Source organism: Toxotes jaculatrix, chromosome 7 (genome assembly GCF_017976425.1).
Source record: "Toxotes jaculatrix isolate fToxJac2 chromosome 7, fToxJac2.pri, whole genome shotgun sequence".
Classification (NCBI taxonomy): domain Eukaryota; kingdom Metazoa; phylum Chordata; class Actinopteri; family Toxotidae; genus Toxotes; species Toxotes jaculatrix.
In genome coordinates this window covers 19,233,972-19,257,658 of record NC_054400.1, presented here as the reverse complement: position 1 = coordinate 19,257,658, position 23,687 = coordinate 19,233,972, and the positions used below count along the sequence as shown (strand labels likewise).

At 41.4% G+C, this 23,687-nt stretch overlaps 2 protein-coding genes across 3 annotated transcripts in view; both read left to right on the top strand.

Annotated features, from left to right (window-relative positions):
• LOC121185057 (tetratricopeptide repeat protein 28-like) overlaps nucleotides 1-4,900 on the top strand; it is a 158,210-nt gene extending 153,310 nt beyond the window's left edge. Inside the window, exons 20-25 of one of the 2 annotated variants that reach the window (XM_041043027.1) lie at nucleotides 87-318; nucleotides 548-624; nucleotides 1,289-1,312; nucleotides 2,003-2,132; nucleotides 2,284-2,391; nucleotides 2,556-4,900. In XM_041043027.1, coding sequence (XP_040898961.1) covers nucleotides 87-318; nucleotides 548-624; nucleotides 1,289-1,312; nucleotides 2,003-2,132; nucleotides 2,284-2,391; nucleotides 2,556-4,168 — 2,184 coding nt within the window. In that variant the 3' untranslated portion in view covers nucleotides 4,169-4,900. The remainder of the gene's footprint in view (nucleotides 1-86; nucleotides 319-547; nucleotides 625-1,288; nucleotides 1,313-2,002; nucleotides 2,133-2,283; nucleotides 2,392-2,555) is intronic. The other variant, XM_041043028.1, reaches the window with a different exon arrangement.
• Nucleotides 4,901-5,537: 637 nt separating this feature from the next.
• On the top strand, nucleotides 5,538-22,537 carry LOC121184437 (phosphatidylinositol transfer protein beta isoform). Its single transcript, XM_041042088.1, has 11 exons — nucleotides 5,538-5,599; nucleotides 8,772-8,802; nucleotides 10,449-10,594; nucleotides 10,847-10,938; nucleotides 11,128-11,135; nucleotides 11,281-11,355; nucleotides 11,445-11,528; nucleotides 13,927-14,004; nucleotides 16,692-16,802; nucleotides 17,251-17,373; nucleotides 20,403-22,537. The coding sequence occupies exons 1-11, from the start codon at nucleotides 5,580-5,582 to the stop codon at nucleotides 20,448-20,450; spliced, it is 816 nt and encodes a 271-aa protein (XP_040898022.1). The 5' UTR covers nucleotides 5,538-5,579; the 3' UTR covers nucleotides 20,451-22,537.
• Nucleotides 22,538-23,687: the final 1,150 nt, after the last annotated feature.

Below are 23,687 nucleotides of genomic sequence, written 5' to 3'. Positions count from 1 at the left end.
GGACTTACTTTCTATACAAAATGTCACACCAGGCGACACACAAAAATACAAAAATACTGATGCTGCACTGTTATTACTTCTTGCAGGTGGAGAAGTCTCTTCAGAGGATACAGAACGGCCAGCGGAACTCCATGTACACATCCCAGCAGAGTGTGGAGAACAAGGTGGGGGGTGTCCCTGGCTGGCAGGCCCTGCTGACAGCTGTGGGCTTCCGTCTTGACTCTGCAGGCACCGGTATCCCTGCTGCTGTCTTTTTTCCCACCGCTGACCCAGGAGACAGGCTTCAGCAGTGCAGCACCACTTTACAATCACTACTGGGTATGCACCTGAGACATCACATTTTATTTTATTTGTTCATTTTATGTGATTTTTTGCAATTCATTTTTCACTGATTTCCACATATAACAAGTTTAGTCTTGTTACTAATCACGTTTCATATTTCTCCGTATGATATCACCTGTTTAGTTACAGTGCTTTCTAGTCTGGGCTATAAAGAACGTGCCCTGAGTATGGATAATGAAGAACTTCCTTTGATCCCATCCCTTAGGTCTGCCGCCGCCAGCTCTCCAGGCTTTGTGCAAACTCATCACAGCTTCAGAGGCAGGAGAACAGCTCATCAACCGGGTAGGCCCCCTGCAGCTCCGACCAAATGCTGCTTAATTTTTTTTGGCTCAAACCACAAACACCATTGTTATTATTTAATGCTAAACACTACTGAGGCTGTCTCTCACACATTCTCTTTGTACCATGAGGGTCTTGCTGGAAGTTAATATCAGGGATATGTCATTACATAACTTTGTTATGTCAAGAATGGATACACACTAAATCACTAGCAACTCAAGCTGCAGCTTAATCTGCATTGAAATGCTGCATGGAAGCCTAACTAGCAGTCCTTCAAGTACAAAGTCTTAACTACAATCTCCTGTCCTGTTCCCTTGTGCCCAGACTCGTGACAGCTGAGAATTAATCTTACACTGCAGAGGTTTATCCCTGTTTACGTGTAACATGTGGCTGTCACATGCATAAAGTGAAAGGCCATCCAGTTATTTGGTGATTAGCAGTTGTTGCCTCATTCTGCAAATACTTGTCTCAGTGTTGAACAGGAAGCATGCTTAACCTAATCTATGAATGCTGATTTCATCAGACTCTATAATGTATTAAAAATGTATGTTACTTGTTGCTGTTATCCTTCTTGTTAACCTGAACCCTTGAACCGTTGGTGAATGGCCTGTATGCATGCAACTAAAAGCTTATTCTCTCTCCCCTGTCCCTAACGTGCGGTCTGAAGGCTGTTAAAAATATGGTGGCAATGGTAAGTGTGCCTTCACCTACCTGCTCTCTGTCCCATTCTACCCTGTTCCTCCTCTCTCCACTGTCCGTCCTGCCAGTCTTTCTAGAACACCATCCTCATCCTGTGTAGAAGCTGCGTGACAACTTAATGATCAGTTTTGGTGGTTTCATGTTGTTCAGCATATTTAGCTTGCATAACGCGTAACTGAACAAACATTTAGTTTGTCGTCATTATTTTTCCATTGCTGGTTCCTGTAGTCAGATCTTGGGGATTTTGAGTATTTCAGGATTTAAAACCCTGGTTCATTGCAGGTCAGGGGAATGTTTCAGGGTGGTTGAAGGGATAAAGATGTAAAAACCTCTCAAAATCACGAAGAGTGAAGTGAGGTGAAGAAGCATGTTTCTACTTTCTGCACAGTTACGTCATGTTGACAAAGGTGTCTCTGTTCCAGTCCAACTAATCCCCAAACAAAACAGGCAAATGTGCTCACAGGGCACGTGTAAACCCCCAAAAAGCTGAAGCCCTTTCAGCTCTGCTTGATGTTCTGTTGCCCTGAGTACTCATGAATAGCCCTCAGACATGTTAACAAACAGATTTATACCTACTCCAGAAACTTTCTCATTTCCAGTAGAATTCTTCACTTTGTTATATTTTTGTCATTTCTAACAACTGCATCTTTTCCCTATTTGTGTTCTCCCTCTTCTTGTCCAGCTCCACCAGGTGCTAGTCCAACTCCAGACGGGAGAGAAAGAACAGGATTTCTCCCTCCTGCCTATTCAGGTGTCCATTAGTGTGCAGCTATGGAGGCTGCCCGGATGCCATGAATTTCTGGCTGCTCTTGGTGAGTCACCTGTTGGCTAAAGAAACTTCTGATTCCTGTCCCTTCCAACTTCCCACCCACCATGCATCCATGTGTCCCTGTAGACTCGCAGACACAATGACACATTGACAAATTTCTAAGTTACAACTGTTATCTTTCTGGGTTTGTGCAGGATTTGACTTATGTGAGGTAGGCCAAGAAGAAGTGGTGCTGAAGACAGGCAAGCTAGCCAACCGTCGCACCTTGCACTTTGCTCTCCAGTCTCTGCTGGCCCTATTTGGTAAGTATACAGATTTTTCTCATGTTCATTCTATCATTTCTCTTCACCTTAATATTGATAGTCTCACATAAAAATAATTGAGATTGTGCACTTTACCCTTTTAGTGATCCTGTTGTTTTACTAAAGTGTCTCATTTTTCCATTTCTGTGCTCCTCTTTCCACAGACTCCACAGAGCTGCCCAAGCGTCTGAGCCTGGACAGTTCATCTTCCCTAGAGTCTCTAGCTTCTGCCCAGTCTGTGTCCAACCCCCTGCCCATGGGATACTCAAGCCTTCCCTTCTCTCCTCCTTGCCTGGACAATCAGGCATCAGATGCCATCTCTGTCTATAGCCTCAGCTCTGTAGCCTCCTCCATGAGCTTTGCCTCCAAGTCAGAGTGTGATTTCCTTGGTCATCGGCAACGCAGCGGGGCCACGGCACACTACTCCATCCACAAACACCCTCACGTTCCCCGCAGTCGCTCCTCTCCTCATGGGGCAGCTGCTGCAGTGGCAGGAGCCCGTGGCGATGAGGAGGAATATGAGGGTTTTTCCATTATCAGCAGCGAGCCGCTGGGAAGTCACTGTGACTCTCTGCCTCTGCCTCCAGGCCACAGCCAACGCCACCACCGTGGAGGCAGGGGGGTTGTTGGTGGGTCTAGTACAGGAGCAGGGAGAGGCTACACTGTATCAGTATCATCAAGGGGCAGTGTCAGCACCCCCACGTCCCCTGTCAAAACATGCCTGGTACCCAGCCCAAACTCACCCTTCCAGAAGGTGGGTAAGGTGAGCAGTTCAGATACAGGTGAATCTGACCAGTCTAGTACCGAGACTGACAGCACTGTCAAGTCTCAGGAAGAAAAAACTGTCCCTCTGGATCCTCAGGAGCTGGCCCAGAAGATTTTAGAGGAGACTCAGAGCCATCTGCGGGCTGTGGGGAGTCTTCAGCGAGGTGGTGCAGAGGGTGGGACAGCTGGAGGAACCTCAGCTCGGAGCAGCGCCTTCCGCTCCTCTGAAACTAGTGCTTTCAGTCGTCCTAACAGCAGTGCTAGTGGCCGAGCACAGTCTTCCCCAAGACCCAAACCTCCCTCGCGTTCCTCTTCACTGCAGAAGATAAGCTCTGGCTATAATAGTCCTGCAGTCTCTGAGTCTTCCCAAAAGGAGGGCAGCCATCCTTCGCCCACTCTGGACAGCCATGCGCAGTTCAAATTGAAGTACCCAAGCTCCCCATACAGCGGCCACATATCTCGTTCCCCGAGTAATGTGTCTCCCAGTTCTGGTCATCAGTCCCCGGCTGGTAGTGCTCCTTCTCCTGCCCTGTCGTACTCCTCTACAGGTTCTACCTGCTCTACATCAGCTGATGCCCCAGACTTGGACCGGCTTAGAAGAGGGGTCATTGATGAAAAAGTCCAAGCTATCCACAATTTGAAAACCTTTTGGGCTAATGCTGCAGCCCAGCAACAGCAACATCTAGGTCCTGTCAAAGCTGTCCACGGTGCTCCTGGACCCCTTGCTTCTGCCAGTAGGGATGTACTGAGCCTTCTGAACCTCTCCCCACGCCATTGCTCCCCTAATGATACCCAAGACAGCCTGGAGCTGCGGGAGCTTGGGCTGCAGTCACTGGATAGGGGCAGCAAGAACTCTTCCAATGGACACCACTGCTCCAACCCTAGAAAAGTGGCCCCATCTCCTACTATTTCCACAAGCAGTAGCCCTGGTGCTCGTTCTATCCGACTACCTGCTGGCAATGGATACAAGTTCCTGTCGCCTGGAAGATTTTTCCCTTCCTCTAAATGCTGAGACATTTAAAACACTCCTATACTTTTATCTATCATTTACTATCCTGGGTGCTGGAGGAGTAGGGCACTTTTTGAGGACCAATGTTGGTCCAGCAAGTTTGACTGACAGTGAGAAGAATTTGATTGGTCAGTGAGCGTGATCCTACAGAGGCACATGAATGCGTTAGAGAGTGTCTTGTCTTTGTGCCCATAACACTGTAAATGGCAATGAGAAATACTCAACGACCTGATACTGTGTTTGTGTGTAACTGTGTGTCAGGTAGATGTAAATGCCATTTGGTATTTTTCCCCCAAAACGTTGCTGTTTGTGTGGGCCAAGATGCAACAGCTTTGACTGATTTTCTCTAAATTTAATGGTTATTGTTATTATTGTTTGTTATTGTTATTAATATTATAATAATTATTATTATGTTTTGTAAATTAATTCCAGTGTTTCACAATCAGTATTAAGCGTTTTTATATTATTAAAAAGTGAACAAACCTGTACCATGTAAAGATGGATAGAGTGGGGGAAAAAAAAGATTTAATATTTTTTATTGAAATCAAAAGGGCATTTTGCCTGATTTCTTTGTGAATTGACTGTCTGCTCTGAAGCATGGATTCTCTTGCTATTCAATGTTAAGTACCATGTATGACTTTTTAGCCCATGATTTTTTGAGATTAATCATGAAAGTTTCATGACAACCATCTGTCATTTATCAGTAAACAGTTTCAATAAAAACATCATGTTTGCTTTCTTGTATCCCTGAGGTTACATTATTCTATTACTATTATCTATCTGTCTGTCTGTCTGTCTGTTCATCTATCTGGGACAGATATACCAGTAGGTCCCAAGATAAATAAAGGTTCACAAGAGAATTAGTAAAAAAAAAAAAAAAAAACCAAACAAACAAAAAACATAAGTCACACAGAAGTAACTTTACTTTTTCTGTCTAATCTACAGTTTTGTTCACTTCTTTATGTTTAAAAAAAATCCGTGCAAATGAAACAATTCACAATTGAAATTCTAATTAAACTATTCACAATGTATGTCCGTAAGTAGATCTAGCTTCGTTTTAATGGGTCACAAGCAAAATATTTGGAACCACTGCTATGAGAGATGAGAAATGCACCTATCGCTTCGTAAATGAATCTTAAATAATCCAGATAATGCCTTAATAACTTAAGTGGTTTTAATGAGATGGACTGAATAAGTGATTGATCCGAGCAGCTGTACAACAGGCGGGTTAAAAGCCAGCAGAAAGAGACTTTATTGGTTGAAACTAATTAGTGAGTTCAGTCCCGTGCATGCTTCTGCAAATCACCGCTCAAGAGGGAGGGACCGGCCGCCGCTCTCAGCAGCTCATGACGTCAGCAGCAATCAGCGGTCGGTAGCTGGGTAGCGTCAGTAGTGTCGAGAGGAGCGAGCTACGATGGTCCTCATCAAGGAGTAGTAAGTGCGATGTTTTTGCCTAAACTGTCCAGTGTTTCATAATAATTTTGAAACCTCGGCGTCGTTTAATAAGGGATTCGCCTAGGCAGGGCTTTTTTTTTTCCCTCGGTGGTTGGACTCTGGTGAAAACTTTTCATCTTGACTCTGTGTCAGGCACACGAGGGAAGGGTGGGATTGCTCAAGAGCTGCCGTGGCCTACCGGCTTTGACAGCGGCACGGCACTGCGTGACAGTTACTGTTATCTTACTTGCTTTAGAACACTTCAGACTATGGTTTGTGTTACGAATTTAAAAGATAAGAGTACTGACATTTGTGCATTCAAGCTACAAAACTTTATCTTACTTGAGCTACCAACTAGCTCACGATTTGCTAATGCTAGCTAACCTAACGGTATAACATGAATGGGATTTGACCTAGCGCTGCTAACGTTATCTTAGCAACATTTACACATAAACCTGTGCCGGCGCCAGCTAATCTTACCCAAGATAATAGACTCTGAATAATTCGCTTGTTGTCCTCTTGTGTTAAACGAAGCTATTTTAATTAGCTAGCTTACTAACGGTAGTAATATTTAGGTTAGGTTAGCTAATTTAGCTGTTAGGTGTCTGAGTCATGAAGTTGGATCAAAAGATGCTCATGTTGACATTAAAGCTTTTATTAGTTCTAATATCATCAAACCACAGCAGTAAACGACCCATTATCCTACACAGAAACACAGAGAAACATGTTTATGTAATGTTAGCTTTCCGCTTTTGAAAACTTTTGACAAACTTGCGCCTGCTGGTCCGGGAAATACAAGGTTTGCTAGTTTTGGTTCCACCAGTGAAGCAGGAAGTCTGTTATAATTTTTTTTCGTAACAGCTGTTAAGTTGTCAAATTTGTCTTTTTATATGGATGAAAAGGTGTTTATGTTTATCTGACTAAATTGCCCTCTTTTACCGTCAGACTTAAAAAGTCCCGTCGAACAGGAACGTGACACCAGTCTAACAAATCAAATTAGAGCTTATGAGTGCAACACAAACAGAACTTAATATCCTAAGAAAACATGAATGTAATATAGATGTACACCAATAAGCGTTATTAAACATATCAGCAAGATTTTTATTTGACAGCTAGAGTAGTGTCATTGTGTACTTTGTCTTGTTTTTTGTGTTTTACACATGTGAGTTAAAACTTTCCTTGTATTTTTGCATATTGCAACCAGTCATTTGCTCTCAGGTGACATTGTTTTAGGCCTAACTGTTATTTCTTACTTTTTTTTTTCCATGAATTTCTTTTTCACACCCTGTTGTTCATTTGGATGTTGTCATGGGGAGTCTGGGATTCATCCTGCATTCTACAGAAATACAGAAACACTGTCAAGAAGCAAATCAGTGTTATGTAAAAAATCATATTACCAGAGTGTCTTATTTCCTAAATATTACACAGTATTACTTTTAACATATTTAGAAAAACACTTGCACTCCTGCACTGCATGGACTTAATGCCATTAAAGTACCTTTGTGGTATGCCGGAAAGGACACTGAAATTTCTGGAATTGGCATAACTAGTGTAAGGGGCCACAAACTATAATTTAGTGACAACAGGTTGTGTCTACATGTACCCACATCCATGTAGTGTTCCTCTAAAGTGCTGCAGCAAACTACATGCATCCATTACTCCACACTTACTCTGTATGCTCCTGTCCAGGTTCAAACTTGAGCACCATCATTATACACCCATGTGCCCCTTTCATTGAAAGTCAACATCACACGTTAGGAATCCTAGCTTTACATTTGTCATTGGTCATGTTGTAGCAGCTTAGAGTGGTAAAACATCATGTATGTCACTGAGTGTCAATGTGAAGAACAACCTTAACACAAGCTAATGGAGTAGTGTTAATCCTGGACAAAAGGTAGATTCTCATTGTCATGGTTTGTCACAGCTCATCATCCACAGAGATCGCATAGATTGGAAAAGTGCAGTCAAAAATGTAGAAAACAAAAAATGCTGCTCAAAGTTTATCTGTCAGGTATGACACAGCCTTGCTTTAGATTTATGCTTTGAGCAAACTTCCACTGCCTGTCTTTTTTTTTTTTTTTTTTCTTGCACTGTGTGGTTAGTGGTCACAGAGAGAAGCTTCATATTCATCAGGGTAAATGTTGCAATTGCTTTGAGTAGCGTACCACACCCTGAAGTAGAATTACATTTAGATATGAAGAAAAAGTTGTAGTGTACTTTTGTTGTGTGTTGAGTAAATGCTTACGTATATGATAACATATATGAAAAACTTAAATTTTGAAGTATCTTATGTAAGAAAGATTCAGATATAAGTTTTACTTGTTCAAACAGCTGCACCTTCTGCCACAGCATATTTGTTGTTTTTTAAACAATGATTTTGGTCCAAGATGACTCACATATCTTCCTATCCTCCTCTTCCTCGCCTGCCTCTTGTATTTGAACTTTTCTTGATCTCATAGCTATATAAAATCTTGGCATCACTCAGCTCTAAGTTTTCCACTCTGGTGTGGTGATGGTTTCCTCTCCTTTTGCTGAAGTCAGCAGTGTGTCAGACTGGGCAGTAGTAGTTTTTTCCCCAGGAAGAGTGACCACAACCAGCTTCCTGTTCCTAAGCAATGAGAAAGATTGTGTGTGATGTGGGAGTTTTTTTCTAATACCATGAAGGACTGCACATGGCATCAATACCGCTTCTTTTGCACTGGGTTATTTTTGCTTTGTACTGTGTGGAGAGATACAGATGATACGCCACATTAATTATGAATATAATAGTTAATATAAGGCATTTATAAGGAATTTTCTGTATAAATGTTGGTGCATATAGATGACTTTAAGCATGGAAAAGCCTATCAAAGTTTCATCTTTCTTGACATGGAGACTTTTTATATTTTGACAATGAATAAACTGCTTATTGTATGTGGAATGTTTATGCATCTGCAGGATAAATGTGTTTTTATTGTATTGATTACTTTGTACAGTGAACTGAGTTATGTTTCTCTGCACCTTCCTTGAGTGTGAAGCTATTTTTGATGGTAATTTCACCTTTAAGCTTGTTGTTCACATTGGGGAAAAAATGTAAAATTGTAATGCTCCTGGCAGAATTGCTTGATATCGAACAGTCTCTGTAAGACACCAGTGACGTGTGAATGATACCAGACTTCTTTCTTTTTTGCAGCCGTGTGGTTTTACCCTGTAGTGTTGAGGAGGTGAGTTATCAATTTTTGTCTCCCTTATGATTATTACTGTCTTATTGATAAAATGAGTAATGTTGTGATTTTATTTTTATTTTAGACCCTCTGCATACTACGTAATCTGTTGTACTTTACATCACTGTTTTTCCTGATTATAAATGGCATCACGTTAATCTTGTGTAGTGACAGGAGCCGCCTATGCCAGAGAGTGCCGAGGAGGAACATGTTTTTTTTATTGTGGCCCTAAAACTGGTTTATAGCTACTTTTGAATAAAGAAATCTGAGTGCAAAAATCGTGATTTTTAACTAGTCTGTTAATTTCAGTTCTACTATAGTATTAACTGACCGGTTCATTTGTTTCTGTTAGTCTGACATGCTGTGGAGCCTTAATTAATCCCTTATTTTAGGTTGAAAATGTGTCATAGGGTGGTGGTTAATTGGAATTTCAATAAGTCTCTGTAATGCACCTTTCTTTAAAATAATTACTTTATCCTCACAAAGAACAAAAGGCAGTGAATTGGCTGTTGGTTGCAAGGTAAGGCAACACACTTGTATCCAAAAAGGCATAATTTGTAATTCTGGTGATTGTTTTACATCAGCAGGCAATTGTTCCCTGTGTTTATAGAGGTTTATGTCATGAATCCCAGACTCACTCTGCTGCCTTATATGGTGATTAAAATCTCTTGGAAATGAGTGATGCATTTTAAAGCTTGTTCCAAATAAATGAAAACTAAGTGTTCTCTTTAGGGGATAAAGACCAATAAGAACTATGAAATATAAGCAAACATCCACTGTATATTGTTCAAACGTCATAGTTAATTTGGTCTGCACATTGTGTGACAGACTTAGAGTCTGAAATGCAAAGAGACTGTCCAGATTAGATCTGCCCTTTATTGTATTTTGTTTTGGAAAGACAGCACTATAATTAAAAAAAAAAGACCTTTGCTCCCACGCCACAGTTTTCCAGCTTTTTTTGACTATTGACAGCAGTAATCTTTCTTGGCACATTATGTAAATACGCAATCCACTGGAGTGACATCAGGACAGTAACATCTTACTAAGTTTATTTTGGCTTGTTTCTTGGCTCTATTTTAAAACACTAATCAAGTAATAAATGCTTTGTCCCTGTAATAACAACATAAACAGGCAGCACAGGGCCTAATAGTGGTTCCCAAACTGGGCTTTTGTATCCAACCAGAGGCACGTACCATACAGATAAACAAAATTACATAAATTTTTTACTTTACTTTTTTTCCCTTTTACTTCTTTTACTTTTTTTTATGGGTTGAACTGCTTGAAGTAAGACTGTAGCCTGATGAGGGAGACTTTTTTATTTCATGGAGTCATAAGCCAAAAAAAGTTGGAAACTGTTGGCCTGAAACACAGAAAAACAAAGATCAAAAGCAAAGAAGAGGAAAAACTTGGCCAGTTGACATGGACAGCAATTATGATTCATGGTCCACATACAGCTAGTATTATTTAAAAAATAATAATAATTTGGTGAGCAAATACTGCTGATAGCTAAGCCCTGTTTAAGCACATAGTGTTTGCCTCATTGAACCTGGATCATCTCCAAGTTACTTTAGAACAGCTTTTATTTATGTGCATACAGCAAATCACTGATGTATTTTTGTGTTAATGCTATGACTTTTGTGTTACAGTATCAAGTTGGACAGCTGTTCTCTGTGGCTGAAGCGAGTAAAAATGAGACGGGTGGTGGTGAGGGCATTGAGGTACTCAAGAATGAGCCCTATGAAAAAGATGGAGAGAAAGGACAGTATACACATAAAATCTACCACTTAAAGAGGTATGCACCTTTACCTTTTTAAGATCAGATTATTTGATCTCATAACTCCCCCCTCTCAGTGTAATAGCACTGTGCTACCAGGCAGTGGCAGTGTTGTCTAATCTTTGTTGTGAGACTTTCCAAGTTGGCCATTTTTCCTTCCTCCTGCCCAGTCTTTCCTCTAGAACCACTGATAAGTGAAACAGTGCGTCTTCCTTTCCCCCTTTCTCTGCCTACATTTACCCATTCCCATCCTCTTTTCCCACCCTACAGTAAAGTCCCAGGGTTTGTCAAGCTGTTAGCCCCTGAAGGCTCCCTGATATTCCATGAAAAAGCTTGGAATGCCTACCCCTACTGCAGAACCAGTGAGTCCCCCTCCCCATATCACTTTACCTTTGCTTTACCCTGAAACCCTTAGTCCTCTCCATGGTTAAATACACCAATTACTTGTATTATAACCATGTATTTTCTATTTATAGTGTTTGTTTTATTTTATATGTATATGTAATTTGTTTTTTTTCCCCCCTTTCTCCTCATGTCCAACCTTGATCCAGTTGTGACGGTAAGTAGCTTTAAATGGCCTTTGTTATTTGCATTTCTTAAATTGTCAAAATATTCTAGTTGTAACTAAGTTGAAGGTTATTCAGATTACTCAGTCTGCTTTTATTATACATTCAGTTTTTTGACATCCTGACTGTTCCTTCTAGAACGAGTATATGAAAGATAATTTCTTCATTAAGATTGAGACGTGGCACAAACCAGACCTTGGAACGCAAGAAAATGTGAGCACCTCTGCCTCTTATCAAGCCAGTTTCCAGTTTGAACAGCAAATTTAAATTTGTTTGATCTTCTTTTTTGTTTGGTTTTTCAGGTGCACAAACTAGACAATTCCACATGGCAGAATGTAACTGTTGTGCCTATTGACATCGCAGACAGAAGTCAAGTGTCCCCTGCTGTAAGTACAAACTCTCTTCTGGCACATTTCCAGTGCGAGAGAAACGCACAGTTTGGCGCCTTCATGTGGACAAGCCTGAGCATTACCATCTATATTCCAAACCCAGTCCACCTTACATAAGGATTTTTTTTTTGACAAGTAATTTAATTTACCTTTGAGCTTATCTAAAAACAATAACTGTCTTTACAGTCATGGGAATTTCTTCATTTCCAAAATAATAAGGGATTTTACATTGATTTGAAATGGAAAAACCTACAAATCATCGCACTGAAGGAACTAGAATCTGCAAATGTTTGACATTTTTATTTGATAAGTACCTTCTAGCCTGCAACTTTTAAATTGTTCTAAATTGTTAACATGCTTTTACTTTACTGACTAATTGTTCCAGCCCCATGTTTCCCCTTTTGCTTCACTAAAATAAAAAAGAACTGACCAAAATGAACTTTAGAAGTGCAAAATAGTTTCTCATTTGAACCCATGCATTGAAAACTACTGGAGTTCCTCTAATTATTTCCTGTATCTAGTGGTACTGTTTAAGTGGACCTAGTGAATCCAAGGCTGTAAATGTGTTTTAGTAAAGTCTTTGTATTAACAGAAGATTAAGCACAATGAAACACATGCCTTTCAGGCTCTATCAAAACAGTGGATGGCAGGAACTGGCATGTTTCTAACAGAAAATCACATGAGATGGTTGGAGCAGGATGATGTAACTATTAGAGTTGTCACTCTCAGGTTTTTTGTTGCCCCTGATTTGAGTCCTTTTAATATTGGGTATCTGCAGAGACAGACACAATACTTACATTTATATCACTGAAATGATCAGTTGGGAGGACGCCAACAGTAACATCCTGTGCTCACTAGAAAGAGGTCTGACTGTTGGATTTCTTGGAAATAAAGAAACACTTAGTTCACTTGCAGTTGTAATCCATTAAAATATGTCCCGATCAGCCCAATACGACCCCCTGGATCTGCTCAGGACATCATAAGTAACCATTTCATTATGTTTTAAGTATGTGTGAATTATCTAGCATTTGGTCGACATTTGACGCAAGTTTCAGCTTCTTGAAATCTCTGTATTTATAAATTATATACACCATCTGAGCATTCGAAGATTGCCTCAATAATATTTCAAAATATAAATATGAATTTTCAGTCCTCCATTTGGAATCTCTGAAATCTTATTTGAAGATGTTTCACGTTATTGCTGTTATTTGACATCACATTGCCTCATTTCAGTGCAGCTCTGTGTGTGCTTGCGTGCATATGTGTGGCTGTTTGACTGAGGAGCATTAGTTTCTGTGTGTGTACGTGTTTGTTTGCGGTGGGTAGTTAACGAGGCGGACGTGTTTGCCTTGCTGGAGCAGTGTGTTGTGTCTGAGGGCCCTATCAGCCCTCAGCCTCAGGCATGGCTGCAGGGCCTGGGGCGTACCGCCAGCACAGATGAGTTTGTTAGTGTAATTAAGGCTCACAGTGCTTCGTATGCCGGAACTAGACAAACACACAAACACACTCTCGTTCTAACACACACTGTTTTACTTGAGGAGTAGCTCCTTTTCGTCTACCACGGCACATCGATTCACAGGCCTCATTAGTGCAGCACACTGTATTGTTATAGTGATGGAACTCTCAGCATTAAAACAGCCAAATTAGTGTGTTTCTGTGTGTGTGTGTATGTGCATAGGGGCGGGTTTCTATCGCTTTCCACACGTTGGGCACCCTCCTGTTGGCCGATAGCCCTGAAAAGTAGCTTTTAGCTGCAGGCGCATCATGATTTATTTGAAATTGCTGGGCCCTTGAGCTGTTGATAATTTGAAAGCCATTTCATTTATTTGTATTACTATTTCTCTTGCCTGTTTTATGAAGTCAACTTTGGCATATTTGTCATTTGCTCATGCACTTGGCAGATGCGCTCAGTACCGCTCTGTATTTTTCTAGATGCTTTTAAAAATCTTTTTGCCATGGTATCAAGGTCCTCCTGTGCAATAGGGAATAAGTGTTTGGTTCACGAAAATGGGTCTGACAGAACATTACTGTATGTACTTGATATATAGGATAAGGTGTACTGTTGCAGTTAGAGCAGCTATAAACACACAAATACTTGGATGTGCAGCAACACAAGCACTTATCAGCACACATGCAGGTATATGGAAGCACATTCACTTAGATGTACTGGATATTGCCGGTGGCATCAAAGTTCTGAGTCACAAATTGTGTGACCTACTGAAGGCTGTGAGGAAATGAAGCTGAAAACTTTCAGATTTTTTTCCAAGTTTAAAAAAAAAAAAAGAGAATGGATATTTATATCAGTATCAGATTCATTTGTCCAACAGTTTTTCAGCTGAATATAATGCTCTTTGTGTTTAATTGTGTTTCATTATATAAATTGTTCTCACTTTAGGACTACAAGCCAGACGAGGATCCTGCCAAGTTCAAGTCAGTTAAGACCGGCAGAGGACCTCTTGGGCCCACCTGGAAGGTAATGCTCTTGTGAGCTGTGGAAATAAGATTTATCACATTCACACACAAATGGCAATTAATGTCTCACAATTCAACCCCTGTTTGACCCTGTATACCGGACTATTTGAAGAGGGTGTACATCTGGTCATTGTCATTCACACAAGACCCGGGTCTGACCTTGGATATTTCTGTGCAGTGCCTCATTATTAAAAATGGTTGCTGCTTTGTTCTTGAAAGTTTAGCGAGTATGGTGTAACTTTACAGAGAATTTCCAAGGCACTGAATAAACTAAGGTTGATCATAGTAAAATGGAAAGATATGGAACATCTGTAAATCTGGCCAGAGCAGACTGTCCTCCCCACAGAGAGGCTTAAGTCAACTCTGAAAAAGCTTCAGGGTTCAGTGGCTGGGATGGGACACCATGCATACAACAATTGTTGGAGAAAACCACAACAACATCAAGAAAAAAACACACCGTTGAAAACAAAAAGAAAAAACTGGAGATTTTGGCGAGTGACTCCAGAAGGTATGTGGGAAGGTCTCAAACGCAGTAGAAGAAATTTCAGTGGTCTGAGACCAAAAATTGAGCTTTGTGTGCGGTTTTTGCTCGTGGCAGCATCTTGCCATGGGGGTGCTCCCCTGCACCAGGCCTCGGATGGTTTATGTACATAGCCGGTAAAATGAATGTAGCTAACGCCAGGGAAATCCTTGAGGAAAGCCTGCTGCAGTCTGCAAGAGAACAGCTTCTTGGGAGAAGATTTATTTTCCAGCAAGACAACAAGCCCAAAAAACAAAGCCAAAGCTACTCAGGAAATGCCTAAAAACAATAATGTTCATGTCCTGGAGTTACACAGTCAGAGTCCAGACCTCAATCCAATCAAGAATTTGTGGCTGGACTTGAAAAATGCTTTTCACTTGTGGTCCCTATGTAACTTGACAGAACTTGAGCAGTTATTCAAAGAAGAAAGGAGATAAATTACAGTGTCCAGATGTGCAAAGCTCATGCAAACCTATTCACATAGACCCAAGGCTGTAGACTTGAACTTGCACAATTATTTATTTTCTGTCTCATATTTTTATTTATTTCAGTCTGATTGTAGATTTGTCTTCACGTAGACACGATCACCATCGCCTGCAATGGTCCGAATAGCTCTGAGAGCACAGAGTTGGTGGAAGGCTGGAGTGGTGTCTGCAGCACTGTAAGGCTGCAATTTGATGAAGACAAATCACCTCTTTCTCAGCTCTAATTGGACGTAATAGAAATTTCAAGTCACCGGGTCAGATAAAGGTTTTACTCTGAGCTCTGTCTGCCAGACAGAAGATGAAGACAGAAATGGGGAAGAGACAGTGAATGGACATTGATTCTAAATTTGACAAGAAGCAATTCTGCCTAAAAGACTGATGCAGTTTTGATAGAAATAAGTCAATAAGACGTAGCTCATCCACACAGAGAAACTTTGTCAGGAGTTTTGTTGCTTTCCCCGCTAAACCCTGTCGTAACCCACAGCGTCACAAACGGGTCCTGCTCACTGTTCGAGCACTGAGAATTTCTGTTCTGCAGTGGAGCCCTCAAAGTTCACCATGGGAAACTTTCCTCTGCTTCAAGAATTTTCACAGAACAAAGGCAGCCAAACAGCTTTTAAAAAGTATGAATAAAGAAGCACAACTTTTTATTTTGTGTTTTTAATTAGATCACTTTCCCATCCACTGTGGACATGGGAAAAAGACTGTTTTTGAAAAGGTAAAAAAAAAAAGTAGTTATGTGACAACAGAGGCACAATTTCTGCCAGCTTCTCAGAGCAATAAAACTCTTGTCTATCTCTGCATGCACACATGCTTGCATATCAGTACCCTTTGTATTTCTGAAAACTTCTGCTCCTTTGAGTGGGGCACAGAGAGGGAGAGAAGAAATGTCACCGTAAATGTTTTGATGTAGAATCCGTTTCATGTGAAGTTCTCCTTTAGCGATGACAACTTTTCTAAACCCACTGCAAATTTAGAAATGTTTCTCATTTCCCCTCACTCGCTCTCCTCCATGATCGTGGCATCAAACGGCAGTGGGATGAGGGTGATTGAGGCGGGTCTGTGGCATTTTCTCTTGGAATGCCGAGCCAGAATGAAGTGATTAATTAAACAGGTGTTCTCGGAGGGAGAGTATGTGTGTTCTGGGGGCAAGCAGGTCCTAGGTGTTAATAATGTAACCAGCTTTGCACCGCGACGCCCTTATCGCTTCGCGAGCACCGTTTTATCTGCCTTCCGTGGCCACAAAGGCATGCCTGTCGGGAACGGTGTCGCTGTCAGGGCGGAGGCAGAGAAATGGTCCCTTCATCTGGAGTTTATCCACTTTGCTCTGCCCGAATCCCCCCCCCCCCCCCTCCTCCTCCTTTTCTTCTCTTCAGAGGGAGGCAGAGTGCAAGCAGCAGATGGATTTAGAAAGTGTGTTGTAGATTAGGGTACTTTTATCTGTGCAGAGCACATCTTCATATTGATAATTATTTCAGCAAGCTCCATACCCAAAGCATTATGTATTAATGATTTTTAGCTTTGAATGCAGCCACGATTAGTCTAAAATAATATTCTCTCAGCCTTCTGCTGTTTTTACGATTATTCTCTCATTGGAAAGTTTCTGTCAAGTTTTTGCTGTTATTTATTCTGATACTGTGCTTTAAAAAGTGATGGCTTGTGAGTCTTTTCTTCTCCCAACAGAAAGAGCTGGTTAGTAAGACTGACTGCCCAAGGATGTGTGCCTACAAGCTGGTCACAGTCAAGTTCAAGTGGTGGGGCCTGCAGACCAAAGTGGAGAACTTCATCCATGAGGTTAGAGTGACATGTTTACACTTCACCCAGTGCGTTTATTTTGGCTCATGAGTTGTATTCAGGCTCTGAGAGCTCCCCTTTGCAAAAGCGATACTCTGCCTCTTGACTCCAGAATACTCCTGCCGGGAGGTAATACAGTGTTACTTGTTATTTGACGTCCAGTGCAAATGTATCATGATGATATGATGGTACAGTCTTTTTGTTTTACAGATGTTAAATGACCACAAGCAAGTTGTAATTACAGAATGAGTTACCAGTTTTTTTTTTTTGTGCTGAACATTTTAGTTGTATGTAATTTATGCCTGAAGAACAAACTTAAATGCATTAAACATCAGTGATTATTGTAATGCAATTTTACATTCACTGTCTTTCAAAATTTCTATCAAATGTGATGTTGATTTCAGCCATACCACCCAACCCTAACCAAGACTACCATTGTTTCCCGCAGCAAGAGAAGAGGATCTTCACCAACTTTCATCGCCAACTCTTCTGCTGGATTGATAAGTGGGTGGAGCTGACTATGGATGATATCCGGCAGATGGAGGCAGAGACGCAGAGGGAGTTGGATGAGGTGAGTACATGAATAAAAAATACCCATAATTAAAGATGGACCTTATATATATTGGTCGTTATTGGGCTTCTTGTAAGGAACTGTCTCCAACCTCAGGAGTGTGCAGGCTCTGGCATCAGCGTTCTGATATTTTCCCAGATCTGTAGATGAACCCGTGTGACATCAGTCTGGTTTTCTATCCTGCTGAATCTGCTCAAACATCTAGATATTGGAAGACATATAGTTACATAGACGAGGAGAATGTAGTGTGTTGAAACAGGAAACCTGCTGGAAGTCATTGTGTATCTTTCTTAGCACATGCATTTGCCATTTTATAGAATAAATATTCCTGTTGCCATTTTAATCACTGCATGTGTTTGCACATGATTTGCTGTCTGCTGTAAAATAAATCTTATAATCCTTCTAAAATATTTGGAATTTATGTGATAAACCAAAACTTTGCATTTATTATTTTTATACTGCCAATAATAACTACTAATATTTCTTATGGATGTTTTTTGTGTTATGCTTTGCACTTTCTGCTCTGCACTTTTCTCTGGATTTTTGTTCAAACACATTTGATGAATAAAAGGAACATTCACATTATCATTAAAAAAAAAAAAAAAAAATCCACTGTATCACTGGTTTCCCAAAGCTTAACATAACAATTTAGCATGATTTTCTCAGTTATAATTTTACACTACAAACATCACTTTCTTGACCCCCACTTTGTATTTCAGAATATATTTTGAGATGCATAACTAACAAGTGGGAAAAACAAAACGAACTCAACATTTTATAAAAGCTTTTCCGCTGTTACCTGGTCCCAGCTGCCCCCACAGGCTTCCTCATCCCTTTCTCTGTGATCTACTGTATTTTATTTTTGTCCAGATGCGTAAGAAGGGCTCTGTGCGAGGTACAAAGGCTGCAGACGAGTAGCCAGGCCAGGTGTAGGTCTGAGTGTTGTTGTGTAAGTTCTCGCTGGTAAAGGCCAGTGTCTTAGATGCTTTCTTTGCTTCCTGTGGGGTTTCTGTGTTGCTGCACGCCTGTGCTGCTTTCACTCTGCACTCTTCGGTGTTGTGAAAGGGCTTTTAATCCACCGTGTCTTCATGTGCACTTGTATGTGCGTGTATGCTTTCACATGCAACTCCATAGCTCACTCTGAATTAGTTAATCAATAACACCGGATCGCAGAGAAATATGACATACTGAATGTGCTAGGTCGTTAGGCGTTTTGCTGACCCAGTAAAATGTTTTACATGAGTGCATGTTGGGTGGATGTGTCCACATTTGTGTATGCAAGTACCTTGTCCTCTGGATGTATCCAGACATGTGGGCAAACTTTTATGGCAATCACACATGCTGATTTTTTTTAAGAGGTGACCAGCAGCTAAAAACATACACAGAAGGCCTGCTCGAGACTACTACCTGCAATCCAGAGCTTCCCCAAAGAGGAATACAAGGCAGAGAAGAAAAACAGCCCTTGTTTAAATCACAGGCTTTAATTTCTGTGAATCACATTCTCTGTAAAACCTTACCACTGGTTTGCTCTTGGAACTACTCCAAATATCAGTCTGGGAGTTTTTGGCCGTACAAGGAGAAAAAGGGAGGAATCCGGGCTGGACTGGCCAAAGCGGGCCAGGCTGAAACATTCCTGGCTTACTACCAACATACAGCATTTTGTGCTTAGCCCCCCCCACATACACATCTCGCCCAATTCAGCATGTGTTTCCCATTTTCCCTTGGAGTAAGTAAACAGACGGGTGCCATCAAAGAAGGCTGTGGTGAGGAGGCCGACAGCGCCTGAACCTCTGGGCTCAAGGGTTAGCAGGGTCACTGTACGGGACGGCACTGTGTGGTTGTGGCCAAAGCTTACATACCGATCCCATACCGATTCAGGTTCTAGAGAAGACTGCAGTGGGTGAAAGAGAAACTCCAGGTCATGGAGACGATGCTCCAGCAGTCCTGGATGCCTTTTTGTTTTTTTTTTTTTTGGTGTGTATATTTGTCTGGTGCTGTTGGTGTAGAAGGGGGAAGCATGAGAGAAAGAAAGGGCAAGAAAGGGGGGTGACTTCAAGATGGCTCCTTTTTTTCCTCATTAACATACAAATGGAATTCTGCAGTTGAGAAGGAGTCTGTGCTGTGATTGAGAAAAAAGGGAGGGAGGATGGGGAAAAAGGATGGAGAAGTGGGAGGGTGAATCCTCATGCCATTTCATCAGATCTGTCTATTCCTCTGTTTAGAGCCACTGTTAGTTTGAACTGTTCCATTAAGGTGTTCGGCTATCAGATTCTAACACTAATTGACTTTCCAAAGCCATCAGCCTCAGGGTGGGAGAATCTGAAAGTGATGCTTTTATCTACCTGGAGGACAAACAAGGGGCTTGATAAGGACTGTTGGAGCAGATTTTTTAAAGGAAAGGATAAAGATTTTAGCTTGTAAAAAGAAATTTGTTTTATTTTTAATGGTTTGTGATGCAAGAAGTAAAACTTTGTCGTGTAATGAATAGAAAATAGTGTTAACTCTATTTTCTCATATGAACTCAGGACAGGACAGAACTGGGAACACAGAAACTGGTCTGGGTATTGTCCAGAGCTGCCCTTTCACAAATGTAGCACACAACAGGGGATTGTCTGCGTCGGACATATTCTCACCTACTGGAAATACCCAGTTTGGTTTAGGCGAGAGGTGGCAGCGAGCTGTGATGCCTGGGTAGATCATGCAAGAGGTAGAAAGAAATGATAGAAATGTCATTTATGCGCCCATTGGCTTCATAAATGAAGCGAATTCTCTGGACACTGACAGGCTCTACACAGACTTCATACCAGGGAGCTGAAGGGGTAAAGTCCACTTAACATCCGGTCCAACTGATACAGGGATTTGGGTTCACACATACAGCTCCTCTGGGTAATGTTCAATGTCAAAATCCAGGGTTGCGTTGCATGTGTGAAAGCACTGTAGCAAACATTCATTAAGGATTCTGCTGAAAGCTGAACTTGCCCTCGCCTGTTTACCTTGCATAAACCTAATGCATATCATATCCCCCACAGCTTCGCAAAAAGGGTGAAGTACGAGGAACCAGTGCTGCAGACGAATGAAAACGCAAAGGATTTCAAACACCCACGATGACGGCAGCGATGGTCCTTTGGTGCCACTTTTTACCTTAACTGATTCCGGCTGTGGAGGAGGGGGCGCTGCTACCTGCAATCAGTAGAGCAGATCCCTGACTTTCACCCAATCATAGATATTCTATTCATTGAGGAATTGATTTCTAGAAACCAACACAATCCTAGCTGATAAGACTCCGGCTAATTTTGATTTCCTGGCCAGAGAAAGGCTGGGTATCACCATCATGTTATTGACAAGACCTAGCCTTCTGGAGAGTTATGAAGAGGAGCTACTTGCAGGGGAGGGGGGAGGAAGAGAGGGAGCGAGAGAGAGATTTTTTTTTTTTTTTTTAAGAAAATCAATTTCATTGGTATGATTCCTTGATTGCACAGTGGCAGGTGTTTGACCAAATGTTTCCTCTGTATTATTATTATTATTATTATCATTTTGTTAATGTTACCCTCCAAATCATTCCTCTGAAGATGATGATGCCCTGTCTGACCTCTCTTTGTCTCCTTGGTTTTAACTGTACACACTGTGTCTCATTGGTTTACATTCCCTGGCATGAGTCTGTCTGTTTGTCGTACTCATGTTCCTTCCTGCCACAGCCTCCATTAAGAGATTACTAACACCCTTGGCGCCTTGGCCCATTGTAATCCTCCCCCTCCATCACCCCACCTTACCCAAAGCACTGCATCTTATTAGCACTGACAATCATGTCCGTACAGGTATTCGCTCTCACTCCCATACAGATTTAATAGAAGCCCACACATGCATATGGTATAGGCATTGCACACATGAGGATAAACATGTGAATCCATTCTCACACATACACACACACTTGCAGGTGTGGATGCCTTTGCGGTGACTGATCTCTTAAAAGCTCAAGCTGGGCAGATCCATGCAAGCTTGTTCAGCTAAAGGATGTTACTTTGGAAGTGTTTACAGCTCTCAATGTTTTTTTGTTTTTTTTCCTCTAACCGCACACTCCCTATTCTGAAGACATTTACACACAACATACAACACAGCATTCACCTCCCTTAACAGATGTCCCCAGAGAAAAACTGCACTGAAAAACAGCCACAGATGGTGCTACACCCCTCCGGCCGCTGTCACAAGCCAAACTGCACCGCGCTGCTCGTCCCACCTTACCCAGCCCGCCCCAGAGGCCCATCTCACTCATCTGGTTCTCAGAGGTAGACCGTCTCCATCTCTTCCTCTGCTTCATTCTTAGGTGTGTTTACATATTCATAACCACCTTATCAGTGTCCTGTCAACACCAGCACCACACACTGCTTGCCTTAATCTCCAGATATTTATATCTATCAGACCTGTTATACCTTTCATACCTCTGCTGCCAGCTGCTGCTCTAGCTACCTCCCTTGTTTTTGACTGGCAATTTTCCTGACACCTAAATGTTAGCGCTAGCTATTAGCTGCTACCTGTTAGGAGTAAATCGTGGCAGACAGAGCTTTTTGAACGAAGTTGTCTTTTGTGATGACTCTTTGTTTTCTTCAGGGTGTAGAGTTGCATGCGATTCCCTTTCATGTTTCCTGATGTGTCACAGTGCCTGAGCAAGTGCTAAACCTTGGTGTGCACTGTCGTTGCTGCAAAGGGCTGCAGATTTACATTGCCGCCTCTGACTAGCTGTGTGATGGATATGCCATTTTAATGACACTCGACTTTTCAACTCCATTGTGCACTTTCTCTGCTTTCTCCACTCCCAGTGTTACATATGTATACAGTAGAAGTGGTTTCCTCATCTGATTCTTTAACGGTGTTTTGTTTTTGTGTGCGTCAGTGTCTTAAATTGTGCAACAGGAAGTGGGGATTTGTTTTTAGAGATCTGTTTTCCACATTTTTAAGACACTGATATGATGAAATATTCTGGGTTCAAAGATTCTCATGTTTTTATTATCTGTGTCAGTCTAATGAGGGATTGTGATCACTTCCTCAGTACTGGGTTATTGGCTTGTCCAAAGAGCATAAATGGATGTTTACATGTGTTCAGCAGTTGTAGGCTGTTTTTAAATAGGAAAACTTGGAAGCTAATGTCTGAGGCAACTTTTTTTATTTTTTTTTTTCAAAACACAAAATCTTCTCAGGTGAATATGACACAAGGTTTTGTTTTTTTTTTTTGAGATATTGTTGCTCATTGGTTGCCCTATGCCACCGACATCCTTTCACCTAACCATGTCCTTTTCTGTGGGAAAATATGGTGTTACAGTTTCAGTGTGATGGGGTGGTGGTTGTGATGCAGTCTGCTCCATTTTATTGCAGTATGTGAGACAGCCAGTTGGTCTTTGTAGCTGTACTGGGATTGTATGCATGTTTCAAAGAGCGAAAAAAAGCGTGGAAAAAAAATTGTCTTCAGTATAATCAATGTTTCCAAGTCTATCTTAATGATTCCTGCTGTCTGTTGAAAAGAGAACCCAGCGGCTAAAGACAATAACTTAAACCAATGTTTTGCCATCTGTCAAGACAATGACATAGGGGAGAGGAAGTTTTCACAAAGCAACTGTACAGTCTTATCCTAATTTATGAAATCTACAACTGTTTAATTTCTGACCTGCTTGCTTTTAAACGTTTCTGATCGGATCAGCTTTTGAAATTCAGGGGACACGGTAGTGAATGTATGATATTTTTGTGCCTTTCCTTTCTGTAGGTCCTTTTGTGCCATTAAGTCTTCATATTGTATCTAAATATCAAATAAAATTTGTCTTGAAAATAAAGTTTGTGTGTTGGAGACTTAGGGGCCTGATGGGGGAAATGTGTGTTTTCTCCATTTGCGTTCGTATTTCCAGACCAGTGCATGTGCTTATAGATTGGCTGAAGAGATGTGTCTGTGTTCCACGTTGCTAATGGCAGCTGCAAGTCCATAGATAGCGGTCCTCACAACAAATCCAGCTTTTAAACAACCGTCTGCTCAGTATAAGTCACTGTCTTTTGAGTAACACACAACAGGTTTTGATTGAAGATGTTGTTTGAGCTTGAATTCATCTGAAGGGCTGATGATTGAAAGTATTAATTCTGTACTGTAAAATGCACATCGGATAAGGTAAACATTCCTGCAGCACAGTCGTTGGTGACTCCAGCGTGGACTAGACTTTCAGTGACCCGCAGGTCAGAAGAGTCACACAATAACAGCGGAATCCGTGCTAAAGAGCAGGAAGAGCCGCCAGTCTGCCGGCTGAGATATCCGCCTTTTTTTATTGTTCGAGGAGGAA